Source organism: Daktulosphaira vitifoliae, unplaced genomic scaffold (genome assembly GCF_025091365.1).
Source record: "Daktulosphaira vitifoliae isolate Bord-2020 unplaced genomic scaffold, ASM2509136v1 Scaffold_80, whole genome shotgun sequence".
Classification (NCBI taxonomy): domain Eukaryota; kingdom Metazoa; phylum Arthropoda; class Insecta; order Hemiptera; family Phylloxeridae; genus Daktulosphaira; species Daktulosphaira vitifoliae.
This window is the reverse complement of record NW_026099649.1, coordinates 6,691-24,551: the sequence shown is the minus strand read 5'-3', so window position 1 is coordinate 24,551 and position 17,861 is coordinate 6,691. Positions and strand designations below refer to the sequence as shown.

Sequence of the window (17,861 nt, the reverse complement as noted above, 5' to 3'; positions counted from 1 at the left end):
TTGTAGTCTAAACTGTGTTGATCATTACATTAATTCGTTATATATTTATAACGAAACGTACGCTACATATTTAATCTTTTTTAAGTACCTCATAAAGTTTACTCTACATATTTCAGATTATTTTATATTCCATATTTCAGACAATATTACTACTACATACTTGCTATCCAACGTCATCATGAGATATATTATACAATAACTATTATTAAAAAAAAAGGACTTTCTTAATTTTATTTTATTAAATAAGAATAGGCGTATAATTTAATGGATTTTAATTTATTCCCAAACGTGAATAATATCAGGAGAATTATAAAAAATGAAAGAATGAGATGTAAAGGACATCCTTACAAGGCATAAAAGATGAGCTTAAACAGTATTATGTAGCTAATACTTGAGAACAATAATTTACTAATAATAATAAAAAAAATTTATATATATTCTGTCAGTAATTGATTGGTTTATGATAAAAGGATAACTCTGCATATTATAATATATATATACTGTTTTTTTTTCGCATAAAATATTTTATTGACAAAAACATAACTTAAATATTTATACCGAGGAAAGGAAACGATAAGACAAGCTGACTGTAGTCGATACATAGACACGAAAAGACTGGCTTTTAACAGAGAAAACCAGACTTGCAAAGACAAGTCAAGGCCTTTAGTAGAGAAGAAAAAGATAAAATATCATTATATATCTAATTTTTCGAGAAAAATAACTATTTAAAAGTAAAATATTTTATTTATAACCTGCCAATAATTGAGCTTTTAATCATAAACTGATCAATCTGTATATGATTGTAAGTATACAAATTTTTAATTGAATAAAATATTTTATTTACAAAAAAAAATTTAAATATTTATTTTACATAACAATATTTATTTGTTAATTTTTTACTGGAGTGTTTAAGGCAATGCGACGTTTCCCACAATGCCCATAACAAAATATTACATCCTCTATGGAAAGCGGAATTTTCCCAAAAGTTAGTGATATAGTGACATTGTATGTTATTGTAAATATACTCAATTTGTTTTTTTCGTAAAATATTTTATTAACAAATACATAACTTCAATATTTATACTACGCAACAATATTTTTTTTTTAATTTTTGACTAGAATGTTTAAGGCAATGTGACGTTTTCCTACAGTGCCCATATTAAATATTACATCCTTATAACAAGATATGTTTTTTTCGTCTCCAAAGACATTCTTCTAAAATAATAAAGTAAAATTATAATCAATAAAAGTACTTTTCTTATTAGATTAAACTTTCATACTAAATCAAAACTAAACGTTTGGTAGTTTTGGGTATCAACTATAGACCCACGCTTAGCCTTATGATTGTACCATCTAATATATCCATTAACTGGGCCAGTAATGATAGGAGGTTTTATTAACTCATCTTTTATTTTTATTTTGATAGCCTTTGGAGGATCAATGGATGCATCCAGACGAAATGTAACAATCGTTCCTCTTTTTAAAAATCCAAATGCAGAGATTATATCTTTCTAATAAGCAAATTAGATAATTAAAATAAATTATGATTTTAGTACTATAAATATTATAAGATTCCATACAGATAAAAAATCGTATCGCAATCCATTCAAAAGTGATGATACCAATCCATGTTGATTATCTTTATAAACCCAAGCAAGGTATCCAACTAGGCGATTATTTTCCATGTAAGCTTTTTCACGATCGCCCATAATTTCAACATCGATTGCAAGGGGCGGCGTTGATGAGGATAACGAAAACCGTACTGTTTTGGAATAATGAATCAAAGATTTTTCACTTATTATATCATCCTAGAACAAAAATAATTAAAATATTTCATGATATAGTACAATTTTAAGTTAAAATTCCCATACTAAATCGAATTCGTAGTGTAGTCCATCTAATGAATTATATAAACGACCTTTCATCATATCATTTGGATAATTTAAAATATATCCTTCTAACCGACAAGGCATAGTAGTCTCATTATTTTCCATTATATTAGCTTCCTCAGCTCTAAATACAGACGCTATATCAGAAGAAGCAGCTGTTAAATTATCAATCTTAATATGATCGTTTAATGTAAATTTTGATTTCAAGGATGGATCCGAATCAATCATTCCGTGATATTTGTAGGAACCCATGAAGTTTTCCAAATCTTGTAAGATTTGGTCGACAGAATTTCGAATTACTTCTGAAATAATTTTGGTAACTTCTGAATTGTTTTTTGTCTCTTCAGAAGCATTGTTAATTTCTTCCGAATCTTTTAACAAAACCTCTGTAGTACTTTTTTTAGAAGTTGTGTCATTTTCAACTAACGAGCATGTGGAACACCCTAAGAAAATCGAATTAGTTAGACATTTAAAATTATTAAAATATAACCCAATACATCTTGAGTAAAATAAATAATGTCGCGTGAGTCATAAGTCAGAATGCTGTGGATATCAATACTATTAATTAGGATTAGAATATAAAATTTTGTATTTCAATACAAAAACTTTTTTACCATTTTCAATCTTTCCCATTATATTAGTTTCCTCATTTTTCCGTGATTCGGAGGCTATATCGGTATTTGCATCATTTTTATAGGAACTTATCATCAAGTTTTCCAAATCTTTTTTAATGTTATCAGTAGAATTTTGAACTATTTCTAAAGCTATTTTGATATCATTCGAGGTATTTTTAATTTCTTTTAAACCATTTTGGATCTCTATATTTATATTTTTTATTTCATCTGTTACATTTTTCATTACTTCCAAAGTCTTTAATAGAGCCTCCAGGGTATTTTTTTTTGTAGAAGTGTTTTTTTCTACTAATGAACACTTTGAAGACCCTAAAAAAAATGAATAGGTTAACGACTTATAAAAATTATTACAATATAATCCAATACATCACGACTGAAAACATAATGTATTTGTTATATTGTTATCTAATATATTTCACATGCCAAATAATGTATCATTGTTTTTAAATTTGAGAGCTCGTTGTAAAAAAATGTCAAAAAACTGTAATAATTAACATTTTGAGAAAACGCAGAATAGTTGAAAAACTAATCCACGGTAATTTCAGAGATTTATTAATCGTAAAAATGATAATAAATTGCTCAGTATAATAGCCAGGATAATAAAACAGACTCTATAGCCAATTTATTTTAAAAATAATTTTTCTTTGTAATAAACGAACAGCATTTAATTCGACATAACAAATATTATTTTATTCAACATTAGTCAACAATTATGTTACAAATAGCCATTATATGTAGTGCTGTTTATTAGGAATAATAAATGAAATATAAGTTGATTTTGCTTTTGGAATAATCCACCAATTTCTTAAAATTAAACATTATCTACGGATTTGCATCGAAAAGTTTCTTATGATTTGTGATTTTAATCACTGTCAGATATAATCTATACTTGTCTCAATTATGCCACGTCCACACAGTGTCGCGATATTTATGGGAGAGTATGTCTCGTAGTGCCTAGTGTTTAACATTTAGCACCATAATATTTTTTTTTGCTCAACATTAGTCAAAAATTATATTATTAGATTTTGGTTTTTAAATGTAATCTGATTGTTATAATTGTGTATATACTATAGTTTATCTTTACTCTTTTGGCCCTACAGACATTTTTTATTAGTAAAAAAAATTTTTTAATTAAAAAAAAAATGCTAAATGTCTCCGGGANTTAATTAAAAAAAAAATGCTAAAAAATGTCTCCGGGAATCGAACCCGATCTCTAGAGCGTGAGACATACGCGTTACCAACCGTATGACCTACACATTAGTTAAATCGGTAATCCCATCATCATGACCTCCCCTTGTAGATAAATTTCAAATATACTTTACCTGGTGTATCATTCTTTTTCTTAAAAAATCGCATACATTTACGTAAACTCATGTACAATGTGTTCTTCGATTTCATTATCTTCATAAAATATCACTTGTTCATTGATTTATACCACTTTAGAAAAATTAATATTGATATCTATGTATTATAAACAAATGTGGAGAAAAGTAACCATAGTAATTAATTATTATTTATAAATTACTGTCTAAGAAGGCAGAAATTTATGATAATAAACCTGAACACTAGAACCCTTCAGTTTCAGTTAATTCNTAATAATAAACCGCAACACTAGAACCCTTCAGTTTCAGTTAATTCAGGAATATTTTAGCTACGAACGAAGCTGAGAAGGTATTAAATTGACTAACGCTCTTTTCTTGTTTTTTATTTTGATTAATTTTTTTTTTTGTTTCTTGTAACATCACAACTAGTACAAGATATTACGCTCAAAGTGAAAAAAATCGCCTTTAAAAATTAAAAGTTGCTTAACTAGCTTTCTCCATATAGGCAATAAAAATCTATTATAGTCTTATTGCGACCAAATGTCGGTTGGGTTGGGTTTGTAGTCGGTCTTAGAATTTCGCTCGGATAAAAATTTATTTTAGTTGTTTGAATAATTTGTTTTTATAAANATTTTATTTTAGTTGTTTTTATAAAAAAAATCATATTGGTTTATAGAATTTGTGGTATAATCCATGGGAAGACATAGCTATTTAATTTAAAAATTATTCTTAAACCTGATATTTACATGAATTTTTTAACATTGCATGTGGCTATAAGAATATTATATTCATCAAAAATGTCTACCTAGTAAACCTAGTAAACGGGCGATGCTATCGGGCATTGTTAAATCGACGTCTCTATTACACCGCATTTCACATTTTAAGGTAATTTAAGACAAGACTGGAACTTTAAATTTATTTTAGAAAGATATGGGATCCCCACAAGGCCGCATCTAGATTATTTTACGGGAGGTCCAAAGTATACGGATCCTCAAGGATCATACAGTATAATAATTTTAAGGGTTATGAAAAGATATATTATACCCTTTTCTAATATAATCCAACTCTTAATTAGATTATTATGATAACTTTTTATAATAACATGTTTTAATAATTGTCACATGATCATTTTTGCCTTTATTATTGTCATTTTATGTATCGAATTATGTTTTTAAATTGGCTAAAAAATAGTGTTGTTAAAATTACGAGTTAAATTACAAGTATAAGAGCATTTTAGTTTNTACGAGTTAAATTACAAGTATAAGAGCATTTTAGTTTTTTTATACATGAACATATCTTATAATTATAACTATTGTAAGATTATTATTATTTAAATTATAATTATAAAATTAAAGTAATTATTTTCAAGTAAAACTTAATTTTAAAAAGGAATTAAATATTTTTACACTTTATTATATTGTAGTATTCTTCAGTTGTTAGATTTTTAGGAAATATTTTATACAAGTACTATTTATTTTATACATGTAATGGTGAAGTTTGTATTTTAATACTAACAAAATAGAACATAGTAGAATTCTATTATAGGAAAAGGTAATATTGAATGAACGCAGCGCCCGGTGGTATTCACGCGGGTTCGTTAACGTTCGTGGTTTTGTTTTGTCTTAAGTTTTAGCTATGTCGAGGATAAAGAATAAGATGAGTGGACTGTACGTTTGAATGTAGAAAGAATTTCACAAGATATAATTATAAAAATTAAATGTATTATATAATAAATATAAAATCGTATATACACCAATGTGGATAGGGGGACACTTAATACTAATGCTACAAAGGCGATGATATAAACAAATAATAAATTATACAAGTGAGTCTAAGAAAGATAAATGAACAAGCATTCNTTATACAAGTGAGTTTTAGAAAGATAAATGAACAAGCATTATACTTATCTGCTAAATGAAAACGGCTGATGATAATGCTGAATATTGAAAGGATCAATTGTCGAATGCAAGTTGCTGACCAAAGTGTACAATATGCTGTCCAAGGTATTGTGATGTATCTCAGAAAATATATAGAACCAACGGCGATAAAACTGAGCGCACAGGGTACGAAAATCGCAAAGGTGATATTTTCTTTTTACAGTAAAAACGAATACAAAAAAACTACTAGCTCGCAAAACGCCATAGAGCTTATAACAGAAGAAGCGTTAAGATGGCTGCAACAATGGTAACATAGAGAGAAAAACCGACTCGATGTAATACAACGATAACATGAATAATCAAAAAACACATTTGGAAATTCTCCCTTGGAATGACTGAATTATGGGTGTCTATTCGTTATTAGTAAGCAGATTATTAGCAGATTAGAGTAGAATGCTCTATTTATGGTTTCAGTCATTTTTTATATTGTAGGACTGTACTATAGTAAAATATGTAAGCCTGATGATGCCAATGAATTTTTTCATGATTTTATAATAGAAGCTAAAGAAATGTCTGAAAATGGGATTCGATATAATGGAATTACTTTAAATTTTATTATTAAAGGATTGTGTTGAATGGAATGGGTTATGTAATTAAAAGATTTAGAAATTATTCGTAATATAATAGTATTTAATATAAAATATCAAAACATATAATATAAGAGATGTACAACGGCAACGAGTCACTTTACTTGATAGACGGCGAAACTACGACTAAAACTGTAAACATGTATACAATAGGCTGCATTGAGTAAAACAACATAATCGTAAAAGGAATGTGTCCCTTTGACCTTGTACTATACTAACATAAGTAAAAATACATTAAACTGTTATCTTAAATAATATTACTGTACCCAGTGTGTTATTTATTAATAACAACAGATTGATATTAGATGCATCAGCTAAATCATTTTTTTTTGTATATTAAAGGCCATCAGGGGTACTATAATATGTAAGCAGATTTGGCAAGGTTCACCGGTACAAACTAACTGAAGTCATAACTGGTTAAAAGTAGTGGTTCGTGTTAAATACCCCTATTGTGATAACTAGGGTCTTCGGGGTTATTAAACCCACGATCTTGGCAGATCGATGGAAAAAAAATGAAGCAACAGATTATTGACATATTCAATATTTTCATTTTTTTTAGACATTTTTGTTGAACATAATATTCTTATAGCCACATGCAATGTTAAAAAATTCATGTAAATATCAGGTTTAAGAATAATTTTTAAATTAAATAGCTATGTCTTCCCATGGATTATACCACAAATTCTATAAACCAATATGATTTTTTTTATAAAAACAAATTATTCAAACAACTAAAATAAATTTTTATCCGAGCGAAATTCTAAGACCGACTACAAACCCAACCCAACCGACATTTGGTCGCAATAAGACTATAATAGATTTTTATTGCCTATATGGAGAAAGCTAGTTAAGCAACTTTTAATTTTTAAAGGCGATTTTTTTCACTTTGAGCGTAATATCTTGTACTAGTTGTGATGTTACAAGAAACAAAAAAAAAAAAAAAAAAATTAATCAAAATAAAAAACAAAAAAAGAGCGTTAGTGAATTTAATACCTTCTCAGCTTCGTTCGTAGCTAAAATATTCCTGAATTAACTGAAACTGAAGGGTTCTAGTGTTCAGGTTTATTATCATAAATTTCTGCCTTCTTAGACAGTAATTTATAAATAATAATTAATTACTATGGTTACTTTTCTCCACATTTGTTTATAATACATAGATATCAATATTAATTTTTCTAAAGTGGTATAAATCAATGAACAAGTGATATTTTATGAAGATAATGAAATCGAAGAACACATTGTACATGAGTTTACGTAAATGTATGCGATTTTTTAAGAAAAAGAATGATACACCAGGTAAAGTATATTTGAAATTTATCTACAAGGGGAGGTCATGATGATGGGATTACCGATTTAACTAATGTGTAGGTCATACGGTTGGTAACGCGTATGTCTCACGCTCTAGAGATCGGGTTCGATTCCCGGAGACATTTAGCATTTTTTTTTTAATTAAAAAATTTTTTTTACTAATAAAAAATGTCTGCAGGGCCAAAAGAGTAAAGATAAACTATAGTATATACACAATTATAACAATCAGATTACATTTAAAAATCAAAATCCAATAATATAATTTTTGACTAATGTTGAGCAAAAAAAAATATTATGGTGCTAAATGTTAAACACTAGGCACTACGAGACATACTCTCCCATAAATATCGCGACACTGTGTGGACGTGGCATAATTGAGACAAGTATAGATTATATCTGACAGTGATTAAAATCACAAATCATAAGAAACTTTTCGATGCAAATCCGTAGATAATGTTTAATTTTAAGAAATTGGTGGATTATTCCAAAAGCAAAATCAACTTATATTTCATTTATTATTCCTAATAAACAGCACTACATATAATGGCTATTTGTAACATAATTGTTGACTAATGTTGAATAAAATAATATTTGTTATGTCGAATTAAATGCTGTTCGTTTATTACAAAGAAAAATTATTTTTAAAATAAATTGGCTATAGAGTCTGTTTTATTATCCTGGCTATTATACTGAGCAATTTATTATCATTTTTACGATTAATAAATCTCTGAAATTACCGTGGATTAGTTTTTCAACTATTCTGCGTTTTCTCAAAATGTTAATTATTACAGTTTTTTGACATTTTTTTACAACGAGCTCTCAAATTTAAAAACAATGATACATTATTTGGCATGTGAAATATATTAGATAACAATATAACAAATACATTATGTTTTCAGTCGTGATGTATTGGATTATATTGTAATAATTTTTATAAGTCGTTAACCTATTCATTTTTTTTAGGGTCTTCAAAGTGTTCATTAGTAGAAAAAAACACTTCTACAAAAAAAAATACCCTGGAGGCTCTATTAAAGACTTTGGAAGTAATGAAAAATGTAACAGATGAAATAAAAAATATAAATATAGAGATCCAAAATGGTTTAAAAGAAATTAAAAATACCTCGAATGATATCAAAATAGCTTTAGAAATAGTTCAAAATTCTACTGATAACATTAAAAAAGATTTGGAAAACTTGATGATAAGTTCCTATAAAAATGATGCAAATACCGATATAGCCTCCGAATCACGGAAAAATGAGGAAACTAATATAATGGGAAAGATTGAAAATGGTAAAAAAGTTTTTGTATTGAAATACAAAATTTTATATTCTAATCCTAATTAATAGTATTGATATCCACAGCATTCTGACTTATGACTCACGCGACATTATTTATTTTACTCAAGATGTATTGGGTTATATTTTAATAATTTTAAATGTCTAACTAATTCGATTTTCTTAGGGTGTTCCACATGCTCGTTAGTTGAAAATGACACAACTTCTAAAAAAAGTACTACAGAGGTTTTGTTAAAAGATTCGGAAGAAATTAACAATGCTTCTGAAGAGACAAAAAACAATTCAGAAGTTACCAAAATTATTTCAGAAGTAATTCGAAATTCTGTCGACCAAATCTTACAAGATTTGGAAAACTTCATGGGTTCCTACAAATATCACGGAATGATTGATTCGGATCCACCCTTGAAATCAAAATTTACATTAAACGATCATATTAAGATTGATAATTTAACAGCTGCTTCTTCTGATATAGCGTCTGTATTTAGAGCTGAGGAAGCTAATATAATGGAAAATAATGAGACTACTATGCCTTGTCGGTTAGAAGGATATATTTTAAATTATCCAAATGATATGATGAAAGGTCGTTTATATAATTCATTAGATGGACTACACTACGAATTCGATTTAGTATGGGAATTTTAACTTAAAATTGTACTATATCATGAAATATTTTAATTATTTTTGTTCTAGGATGATATAATAAGTGAAAAATCTTTGATTCATTATTCCAAAACAGTACGGTTTTCGTTATCCTCATCAACGCCGCCCCTTGCAATCGATGTTGAAATTATGGGCGATCGTGAAAAAGCTTACATGGAAAATAATCGCCTAGTTGGATACCTTGCTTGGGTTTATAAAGATAATCAACATGGATTGGTATCATCACTTTTGAATGGATTGCGATACGATTTTTTATCTGTATGGAATCTTATAATATTTATAGTACTAAAATCATAATTTATTTTAATTATCTAATTTGCTTATTAGAAAGATATAATCTCTGCATTTGGATTTTTAAAAAGAGGAACGATTGTTACATTTCGTCTGGATGCATCCATTGATCCTCCAAAGGCTATCAAAATAAAAATAAAAGATGAGTTAATAAAACCTCCTATCATTACTGGCCCAGTTAATGGATATATTAGATGGTACAATCATAAGGCTAAGCGTGGGTCTATAGTTGATACCCAAAACTACCAAACGTTTAGTTTTGATTTAGTATGAAAGTTTAATCTAATAAGAAAAGTACTTTTATTGATTATAATTTTACTTTATTATTTTAGAAGAATGTCTTTGGAGACGAAAAAAACATATCTTGTTATAAGGATGTAATATTTAATATGGGCACTGTAGGAAAACGTCACATTGCCTTAAACATTCTAGTCAAAAATTAAAAAAAAAATATTGTTGCGTAGTATAAATATTGAAGTTATGTATTTGTTAATAAAATATTTTACGAAAAAAACAAATTGAGTATATTTACAATAACATACAATGTCACTATATCACTAACTTTTGGGAAAATTCCGCTTTCCATAGAGGATGTAATATTTTGTTATGGGCATTGTGGGAAACGTCGCATTGCCTTAAACACTCCAGTAAAAAATTAACAAATAAATATTGTTATGTAAAATAAATATTTAAATTTTTTTTTGTAAATAAAATATTTTATTCAATTAAAAATTTGTATACTTACAATCATATACAGATTGATCAGTTTATGATTAAAAGCTCAATTATTGGCAGGTTATAAATAAAATATTTTACTTTTAAATAGTTATTTTTCTCGAAAAATTAGATATATAATGATATTTTATCTTTTTCTTCTCTACTAAAGGCCTTGACTTGTCTTTGCAAGTCTGGTTTTCTCTGTTAAAAGCCAGTCTTTTCGTGTCTATGTATCGACTACAGTCAGCTTGTCTTATCGTTTCCTTTCCTCGGTCTGCCTCTACCTTTGTGTTCATTTATTTGTCCTTCAAATATATTTGTCATAAATGAATTGTGCCTTAGTAGGTGACTAATTATTTTCCTCTTTATTTCTTTTATGGTGTTTAACAGATTCCATTTTTCCTCATATTTTGTTTAATATATCTACGTTACTTTTCATTTCTGTTCAGCTAATTTTCGACAATCATCATGTATGTCCACATTTCCATGGCTTCCAACTTCTTCTTATCATGTTCATTGATGGTCCATGTTTCACAGCCATATAATAATACGCTTTAGACATAGCTTTGACAAAATATTTTTTTCGCCTTTATATTAAGTTTTTTGTTTGTAAGTCGTTCTCTTTTTTGCATAAATGCTCTTTTTTCCATAGCTATTTTTGTCTAATTTCTATAGATTGTAGATCCATCACTAGTAAAATATTAGTAAAACTAATTAAGTAACTACAAGAAATTTATTATAAAATTGGAGAATCGAATTAAAAATAAAAGAGGATAAAATAAAATACATGGACGTAACTAAGATTAGCATAGAGGGGACATAGTGATATTGGAGATTATAATTTCCGGAGAGTAGATAATTTTTAAATGCCGAGGATTGTATATTAACAATGATGCAAATAACCACGCAGAATTATAACTAAGATTAGCTGGGGAAAACAGATATTATTTTGAATAGGTTACCATATTTAAATTGAAGATTTTATGATAGATGACAAAAGTTACTATTTACAAAGTACTGATAAACTAGTAGTCTTGTATGCTTGTGGATTGTGGGCTACAACAAAGTCTGATGAACTTAAAATGACGAACATTGAATGGAAGATATTAAAAATATCCTCTGAGTGTGTACCCGCCAAGTTTACGGTTATGTCCTGCCTTTTTGGTAACGCATAAGCAGTTGACATAATATTTAATATATATTAACGAGGTTAACTATCTCTACGCCAACCAAGGTTTTACGCTGAGAAACGCTGAGCCATCACAGTCTTGTTGATTATATTTTGAATATAGATAGACATATTCTTATGATTTTATTTTGACAAGTTTAGAGTGAGTTTTAAGGACATCGATATCGACTACAGGGAATTTATCGAAAATATTGTAACGTGACAAAAATTATCTATTCATTTTTTTGTCTATTTGTATATATATATTTGTGTTGAGCCGAATGCGTACTGGTACGCTAATTTTCGTCTTATATTTAACTTAACTATCATCTTATTTTTTTTTTGCGTGTTCCATCCTCAATAGACTCGTGTATTTTTTTCCTTTCAAAAATCAACTCCCCTAGTTTATAAGGTACGGGCAACGGCCTTGTATAAGGTCATCCCTCATTATTATGGTTATGTGACAACTGTCACGGGTTTTGGTGTACAACGACTATCAACGACTCAACGGACATCAACTTTAATCTTTATTCCTTTTATATTTCTTTTTTTATCTTAAATTGCTTTTAATTTACAATATTTAATTTTTTTTTAAAATCCTACTGTGGTCCGACAATACATTGTCTCGCCCAGTGGGTTGGCGACCCTTTCTTTTCAATGCGCCATGAAAGTTACAAATTTTTCGTTACGGCCAATTAGTTTGATTTTTTTATAATATTTATAACCTTTCAATGTTATTAGTAAAACCTAATATATTATATAAAAAAGTTTGAAAAGTATCAAATAATAATACACGTAGACCTATTGTAGAGAATCCATTTTAATTGTGTATTTTATGAACGACGTATATTATCGAGGTAATAAAAGAGCGTATTAATTATTAAAATCTGATACATACATAAATATAATTAATCGAAATAAACACAAGATACAACAAACAGATCCTACAAACAATTGTTAACACTGAACTGAGAAATTAATACAAGATTAATTCAGACTTTTACGAAAAGAAACATAGGTAAGTGCGAATATTATAAATATTATTAATATTTGCGTGTTTTACTCCTTAAAGTTTCACAAATTGTTCGAGCCAGGCGACAAGGCGTCGGGGAGACAATTGGTTCTTATCAGCCGTTTCCACCACCAACATATTGTGGCATCGCGTAGTGACAGTGCTTGCCAAAAATCAGTTGTTCTTCATCCTTTTTGCTGTGATCGGTTACACAGCATGAATTAAATGCGGTCTTTGTGTTTTTTTGCCTCGATCTTATATTATTATAATTCTTCTCGTTTTATAACTAAAAATATCGGTGATCGAAAATATATCGGATTAAAATAATTTGTCTGTGTGAAACATTAATTATGTTGACGCCCGCTAAGTTGATACATGTTCGGATGATCGGATACATGTTGGTTATTTATTTAAGTACTTAAATTAAAAACTGTGATAGTTATAACTATTTACAATATATTTATTGTATATTATATAAATAGTATATTTATATACTATTTATCTAGTTACAATAGAAAAAATCGCTAATTTTCGATATTTTTTCAATTTTTTTTACTTAAAGTTGCCATAACTTTTTGAAAAATGAACGAATCAATTTAGGTTTTTTTTTTATAGATACCTTAGAAATTGTTCTATCATTTTATATATTTTTGTGAACATTTGACTCTTTACAAGCCCACAGGAAGGGTTTCAAAATGGTAACTTTTTTACAAAAAATGAACTATTTCAACTTAACTTTTGAAAATGTTCCGGAAAAACTAACACTTTTATTTATATTTTAAATTAAAGGTTATGTAGTATACTTTAATTTGAAAAAAAAAGAATTTGACCTCTGGAATTCGTGGTGAAAATGGACAACAAAGTTAAAGAAAAACGTACGATTTCCGTGAAAAAATTCTTGATTTTATATTTATTATTATTTAATTTATATTTTATATAACTTTTGGAAAAATGTATGGATCAATATTATTATTTTTTATAATAAATTTTTATATACCCCTTTCATCTGACACGCTTTTTTTGTAATCGGATCGTACAACTGTCACGAGGTTTTGGTGTACACCGACTATCAACGACGATAATCTTTATTCCTTTTATATTTCTTTTTTTATCTTAAATTGCTTTTAATTTACAATATTTAATTTTTTTTCAAAATCCTACTGTGGTCCGACAATACATTGTCTCGCCCAGTGGGTTGGCGACCCTTTCTTTTCAATGCGCCATGAAAAATCCATTATTAATTCAGGAGAAACTAACAATCATATTTTTTAGAAATGATTTATATATTAACATGTAACCAAAAAATTTGTAATATTATAGTCTAGTAGTAGCACACTCAAATAGAGTAAAAAAATTATTAAATTACAAAGTAAAATGATTTAATTTTGTAGTTGAAACCTATCATATCAAACTTAATTCGTTCATGAATACTTTGAAAACATTAAAAATGAATGATTTTAATTGTCATTATATAGAACATAGAATAACTAATTGTTTAATTGATAAATTAGAATTTTTTTTTAAATTTTTGAGTGTAATATCTTCAACTAGATACGCATTATTGTCATTTGACGTATCGTTGAAAAAAGTAGGCCAAGTTAGAGCAGAGAAAATAAATGATAGTCACAAAAAAATATCTTCTCAGCTTTGCATCGAAGCTAAAAGTTAAAATATAGTAAAATAATTTTAATATGAATAAAAAATTTTTTCTCGCGAGTGGCGACTACAGTGATGGGATCCTTGATCTTTATTTAAGTTATTGAATCTACATGAGATAAAAATCAAAGCAGTTGAAAAATTTATTCTAATTTAAAAAGAATTAAGAAAAAATGCAAAAAATTCATTGCCATACGCGGGTTGGAACCATGCACCTCAAGCGCGTATAACACAAGTATGACCGACTCGGTAACCGTACGTCGCAACATCGACTGAAAAAATTGGCTATTTAAGCTAGTTCAAATTTCAAAATTATTTTTCTCGATTTCAAAAAGCTAAAAAATTTAAATAAGTTTAACTTTCTATGCTATATCAATTTTTTATTTATATAATATTTATGAAAATATGTACTCCCCTTATCAGGTATTAAAAAAAAAAAAAAAATACAAAACCAAAATAGAATTTTAACACAAAAATAGCATATTCTTGAATACAGTAGTCATTTTTACCATGAAGACAAATCCAGAGGTCAAATTTTTTTTTTCAAATTAATGTATTTTACATAAGCTTTAATTTAAGATATATATAAAAGTGTCAGTATTTCCGGAATACTTTCAAATATTTATTATTATATAATTATTATTATTATTATTATTTCAGTGCTAGAAGCTGCAAATAAGATAGATGCAATTTATTATTATATCAGTGCTAAAAGCTGCAAATAAGATAGATGCAAATTCAATGGACGTTCAAGTGGTAACCGTTTATCCTGGTGATATCGAAAGTTGTTAGTATAAAATAATAAAAATAAAAAAACCAATAAATGTTATAGTCATATAATATTTTTTTAGGGATTGACCGGTTTTCAGAAGATATCGAGTTTGAGGATATTAGTAAGTCATAATTCAAAGTAATTAATTTTTAATAAATTTTTATCAAGTGGAATTTATAAAAAAATACTCTATATTATTAGGTCAAAATAACAAAACGATCGGAACTGGAATAGAACACATGTATCACTCTAATCAATCAAAAACAAATAGTAAGATAAAAATGTGAATTTGAATAATATAATACATAAATTAATAACGATATTAATTATATTTCAGGTGATTGTGTAAAAATTTCGCGTGCGAAAAAAGTTCAATTGATTTTTTCGGAGAACATAAATGAATTTATCAAACAAAACAGTAATAGCATTTATGATGTATTTGAAAATGCTATAACAACACATACAGCTGTGAAGACATCTTTAGATCTAGTTACTACGTATGAAAAAATAATTTTAAGCAATAATAATGTAAACACACCCGTTATTACTCAAACACTTAGTATTTCCCCATTTATTTTAACACCGTCGAGTAGTATCCCCGAGTGGGTTACTACTATTATATATCTACTACAGAAAAAGTCCGAAGAGGTAGAAACTCAAGGCAGTGGGTGGGTATTCAGAGGTGTTGTTTTCTTAGATATTAATACTTTCACGTATGATCCATTAAGGGGTGGGTGTCATTTTAATTTACCAAAAAAATTTTTTCGAAAAAATTCAATTGTAAATATTAAATGTAGGGAGGAAGATTGCTTTTATTAGAGTGTGGTTGCTAGTTTATTTCCGGTTCAGTCGCGTAATGTGGATGCGACTAAACCAGAGTCGTATCCACATTATTATACAGTTTTGAATACTCGAGGTTTGCGAATACCTTTACTTCTAACCGACATAAGAAAATTTGAAGAAAAAAATGATATAAGTGTAAATGTTTACACTTACATCGGTGAATAAATTTCGGGTCCTCTACACTTAACCAGAAATAAACGTAGCAACCACGCAAATTTACTTTATTTATTTAGGAATATATTAAATTTTTTAAATGTGGTCCAATTATTTTTAGTAGTTGAGAAAGAGTACATAGAATTCTAATGTGTTCAATTTTGTTAGTATTAAAATACAAACTTCACCATTAAATGTATAAAATAAATAGTACTTGTATAACATATTTCCTACAAATCTAACACCTGAAGAATACTACAATATAATAAAGTGTAAAAATATTTAATTCCTTTTTAAAATTATTTTAAAGAGTTTTATTACATATAAATATAACCCATATAAAAAAACAGCAACGTAAAATATTATTTAAAAATTTTGAAAAAATTCCGATGTGTTTTTTATTTGTATTTCGCTCTCAGGTGATTACGGCCTCGAGACTCGTATGTATTAAAAACGAATTTTTAATAAACATTGCCTGATGGATGACTAAATACTCTACGTTGGTCTTATTATTACGAGGGAGCTGTACGAGTGTGCCTAATGACGTATGCGCTCGACTGTTGCTATGCGTAAAATGTACGTTTTCCACAGAATCCATTTAATAGACGATTACTGTTTCGTTAACTTTCTGGCTGTTGTTAATGTAATGCACATAATGTATAAAATCTTTGCTGTCTCTGCTCGTGTAGATTTGTTTTAATAAGATTATTTTCAATTTCATACGCTAGTTAAATATGTATGTTTCCATTAACAAAAAATAAAGTTTAAGTTCCTCTAAGTTATAAGAGATGATTTTTAAAAGTAATTATTAGCTGATAAATCAAGAAATTAAATTTTTTTTTGCAATATTGTATTTATTTTGCGAGTAATCAAATGGTTCATGATAAACCGATCACCTTGTATACATATAATAATAAAAATAATAAAAAACTCAGCACAGGGGGGTCGCGGCACAGTGGTGACGTGGTATAGATAGATCAAGTATAATGATATCTGACAGTGATTAAAATCACTATAAAAAAAAAACGCTTCGATGCAAATCTTTAGATAGTGTTTAATTTTAAAAAATTGGTGGACTATTCCAAAAACTACATGATCTGCTAGTTCATTATTAATATCCTAATTAAGATAAAGTATGTCGAATTATTAAAAAATATTATTTCACATAAAAAAATAATGTTGATCCATACACTTTTCAATATGTTATAGCATTATAAAGTTAAAAATGTAAAAAATAAAATCGAGAATTTTCACACAATAATAGCATTCGGTAGCCATTTTCACCGTGAAGATAAAATAAAGTCCGAAATTTTTTTTCGCTTAATAAAGTAAATTACATTAGCTTTAATTTAAGATATATATAAAAGTGTCAGACTTTCCGGAACACTTTCAAAATTTAAGTTGAAAAAGTAAATTTATTGTGAAAAAGTGGTCATTTTAAATCCCCCCCTGTAGGCTGGTAAAAAGTCAGATTTATAAAAAAAATATACCAAATAATAGGCAAAGACATCATGCATCTATAAAAAAAAATTTATATTGATCCATACATCTTTCAAAAAGTTATAGCATTATAAAGTTAAAAATATAAAAAAGAATTTTTTTACAAAAATCGTATTTTT

At 27.6% G+C, this 17,861-nt stretch overlaps 3 protein-coding genes across 6 annotated transcripts in view; 2 read left to right on the top strand and 1 right to left on the bottom strand.

Moving 5' to 3' along the window:
- Positions 1-900: 900 nt before the first annotated feature.
- Positions 901-17,861, bottom strand: part of LOC126909024 (uncharacterized) — a 21,146-nt gene continuing 4,185 nt past the window's right edge. For 3 of the 4 annotated variants that reach the window (XM_050691384.1, XM_050691385.1, XM_050691386.1), the window contains 5 exons: positions 2,504-2,830; positions 1,872-2,332; positions 1,581-1,808; positions 1,281-1,511; positions 901-1,215 (listed from right to left, as the gene is read on the bottom strand). In XM_050691384.1, the coding sequence (XP_050547341.1) occupies positions 1,105-1,215; positions 1,281-1,511; positions 1,581-1,808; positions 1,872-2,332; positions 2,504-2,747 (1,275 nt within the window). In that variant the 5' untranslated portion in view covers positions 2,748-2,830 and the 3' untranslated portion in view covers positions 901-1,104. Of the gene's footprint in view, positions 1,216-1,280; positions 1,512-1,580; positions 1,809-1,871; positions 2,333-2,503; positions 2,831-3,843; positions 4,080-4,125; positions 4,233-17,861 lie in introns of those variants that run through there. The other variant, XM_050691383.1, reaches the window with a different exon arrangement.
- On the top strand, positions 6,803-10,568 carry LOC126909026 (uncharacterized). Its single transcript, XM_050691388.1, has 6 exons — positions 6,803-7,663; positions 8,639-8,965; positions 9,137-9,597; positions 9,661-9,888; positions 9,958-10,188; positions 10,254-10,568. The coding sequence occupies exons 1-6, from the start codon at positions 7,579-7,581 to the stop codon at positions 10,362-10,364; spliced, it is 1,443 nt and encodes a 480-aa protein (XP_050547345.1). The 5' UTR covers positions 6,803-7,578; the 3' UTR covers positions 10,365-10,568.
- Positions 15,141-17,861, top strand: part of LOC126909023 (uncharacterized) — an 8,530-nt gene continuing 5,809 nt past the window's right edge. Inside the window, exons 1-4 of the mRNA XM_050691381.1 lie at positions 15,141-15,261; positions 15,326-15,367; positions 15,448-15,516; positions 15,584-15,976. Of these exons, the coding sequence (XP_050547338.1) occupies positions 15,159-15,261; positions 15,326-15,367; positions 15,448-15,516; positions 15,584-15,976 (607 nt within the window). The 5' untranslated portion in view covers positions 15,141-15,158. The remainder of the gene's footprint in view (positions 15,262-15,325; positions 15,368-15,447; positions 15,517-15,583; positions 15,977-17,861) is intronic.